The sequence below is a fragment of the Vitis riparia genome, chromosome 7, assembly GCF_004353265.1.
Source record: "Vitis riparia cultivar Riparia Gloire de Montpellier isolate 1030 chromosome 7, EGFV_Vit.rip_1.0, whole genome shotgun sequence".
NCBI classification, from domain to species: domain Eukaryota; kingdom Viridiplantae; phylum Streptophyta; class Magnoliopsida; order Vitales; family Vitaceae; genus Vitis; species Vitis riparia.
Genome location: NC_048437.1, coordinates 22969150 through 22971719, shown reverse-complemented (window position 1 = coordinate 22971719; position 2570 = coordinate 22969150). Strand labels below are relative to the sequence as shown.

At 28.6% G+C, this 2570-nt stretch overlaps 1 protein-coding gene across 1 annotated transcript; it reads right to left on the bottom strand.

Annotated features, from left to right (window-relative positions):
- Positions 1-266: 266 nt before the first annotated feature.
- LOC117917601 (mitochondrial import receptor subunit TOM9-2) lies at positions 267-844 on the bottom strand. Its single transcript, XM_034833928.1, has one exon. The coding sequence runs from the start codon at positions 802-804 to the stop codon at positions 502-504; it is 303 nt and encodes a 100-aa protein (XP_034689819.1). The 5' UTR covers positions 805-844; the 3' UTR covers positions 267-501.
- Positions 845-2570: the final 1726 nt, after the last annotated feature.

Genomic DNA, 2570 nt, shown 5'->3' with positions numbered 1-2570 from the left:
GTATATTTACTAACACTCAAAAAGTTTGGTTTCTATCTGCACACCACACTCAATGCCTATTCTAGTTCAAAAAAAAGTCTATTATTTTCCATTCTGATTATTATTAGTATTCCTTTATTAATATTTGATTACAAGCTCAGAATTTTAGCTTCCAATCTATCTCCAAGTTATGACAAATTGAGCAATTTCTAATTTTTTTTTTTTTAAATAAATGCGGCTAAATTTATTCTTTTCAATCTACACAAACATAAATTCAACTAAACAAATTGAGTAAAATCAATCATACTACTGACAGATAGATCAAATTCCACCACAATTTCCAAATTCTAACGATCAAAGGAGTAATTTCAGCTCAACAATCCACAAAGATACACCAAAAGTTATTAAATCTACCGCGTCTTTGTGATCCAACGAAAACCCTAAAAATTCCACAACAAAACCATTCAAAACCCTAGAGAGAGCACTGACATCTCTGACCTGAAAAAAGAGGGCAAAACACTATCACTTTTGGGCCGGAGTGCCGAGCAAGCTGGCTTGCTGCATCTCGAGCTCGTTCATCTGCTGCTCGCGATCCATTTCGATGATGAGAGGGACGACGAGGATGAGGAAAGTGGTGCCGGCGATCCAGGCGGCCTTGCCGGTGCTCTTGAAAAGCTTCTTGGCGACGACGGCGGCGTCGGACGCAGCTTGGCGGCCCTGGAAAAGGATGGGGGACTGAGAAATGGAGTTGGAAACCCTAGATAGAATGCCTTCGTTTTTAGGGTTTCGCCTGTCCGAGACTCCTCTGCGGCCCTGAGACGCCATGAGAGAGGTTTGAGGGTTTGTTGGAGGGTTTTGAGTGGCTTCCAAGGATTATCCCTTATATAGTTATATATCATTACTCCCCTGCCTTCACCACATCCCTCCAATGGAAAAATATGGGCTTAGAAAATAAAAATAACATTAATGTATAGACATTATGTTAAAATCTAAACCATTTATATTATTATTTATTTATTATTTTTAAGTTTTATTATTTATTATTTTTTTGGACTTTAAAAATAATTAGAGAAAAGATAAGGAAAAAATTTCAATATTTATTCTTTCTATTATTATTAATAAATAAGAACCACTTATAGTAAGTAAGTAGTAAAAATGAATTATTAGGAGATTTTATTTTATTCTATTTATTTGTTTTATAATGAACAAACCCCTAGGAACTTGAGTCGCATACCTTGAGATGGTAATGAGGTGAATTTTTTCGAGTACCACACCCATCTTGCTCCTAATAAGATGAGTTTGGAAAAAATGTAAATGGGTTTGGGGGAGGATTTAAGAATTTTTTTTTATATTTGACATAGGTCCAAAACGAGTCAGGTTTGGTTTTATCTTGCCTCCAATTATATGTAATATCAAATAAAAAATTATTTTAAGTGGTTTTTCTTTTCATTTTTTAAAATTTTAACATATATAAAATATTACTTTTCAAAAATAAATTATAAATATTTATAATATTTATTAATTCATAAATTTTATTTATTTTTAATACAATTTAAGATTTTATAAACAAAAATTTTAAATGGGATGAGGTGGGGTGGATATGGGAATTTCCTACACCCGTTATGCCCCGTCCATTTAAATTTAGGGATAATCAATTAAAATGAATGAATCATTCCCACGATGAAAAACTAATTTTTCACCCTTTTTTAACCTAAAAAATATTTGTTTTAAACAAAAATGCCCTTATGTTTTTATTACAAAAATAATCATTTCTTTTAAAATAAATGTAAATAATGAAAATGTTGAGGGATATTTATGTCAAAAATGATTACTTTTCAAGTTTAAAAATAGGAGATATTTAGTTTTATAAAATTGGAATATTTTCATCTCTTTTAATCAATTAATCCTTAAATATGTTTTTTTAGGTGGGATGAAGATATATATAAATAAATTGGACTTTATTGGAATGGGGGTGACCTGCTTCATTACCACCCCTACTCCCACAATTACCATTTTATCCAGGCTATTATTTTTTAAATGTTTAAATTACAACAATTTAATTTCTTTATTATTCTCTATTAATTATCAAATTTAAACCATGAAATCAAAAATCACAAATAGTATATAATTTAAGAGAAAATATTTAAATCTACTTTCAAACTTCTTCAATTCATGGTTTTTGGGTTACTTAGAATGTGTTCAAAATTTCTACTTTAGAATGATTCACATGCTTTTTTGATGCAATAATAAAATTCCGTTGATTTGCTTAAAAAATACTGGGTATTTAAAAAATTAACTACTGATTAATTAAATAAATAACGTTCAATATGTTTGAGATTTAATTTGATTTCACAAATTAAAATTAAAATGATCAAATTGACATAATAATTCTTTTTATTATGGTAAAGTGAATCTTTTATAATAATAATAATAATAATAATAATCTTTTATGAATAATAGTAATTTAAAAATATTATCGTATTTAAAATGAATTTAAAAACAACTAAAATTGATTTTTTATTTATTATTATCAATGAATCAAGTTTTTCATCATATGCGCATATTTAGTAGTCGGAATAATATTTTGTATT

Coding starts and splice junctions, on each gene's coding strand:
- LOC117917601 (XM_034833928.1), bottom strand. CDS start 804: ATGGCGTCTCAGGGCCGCAGAGGAGTCTCGGACAGGCGAAACCCTAAA.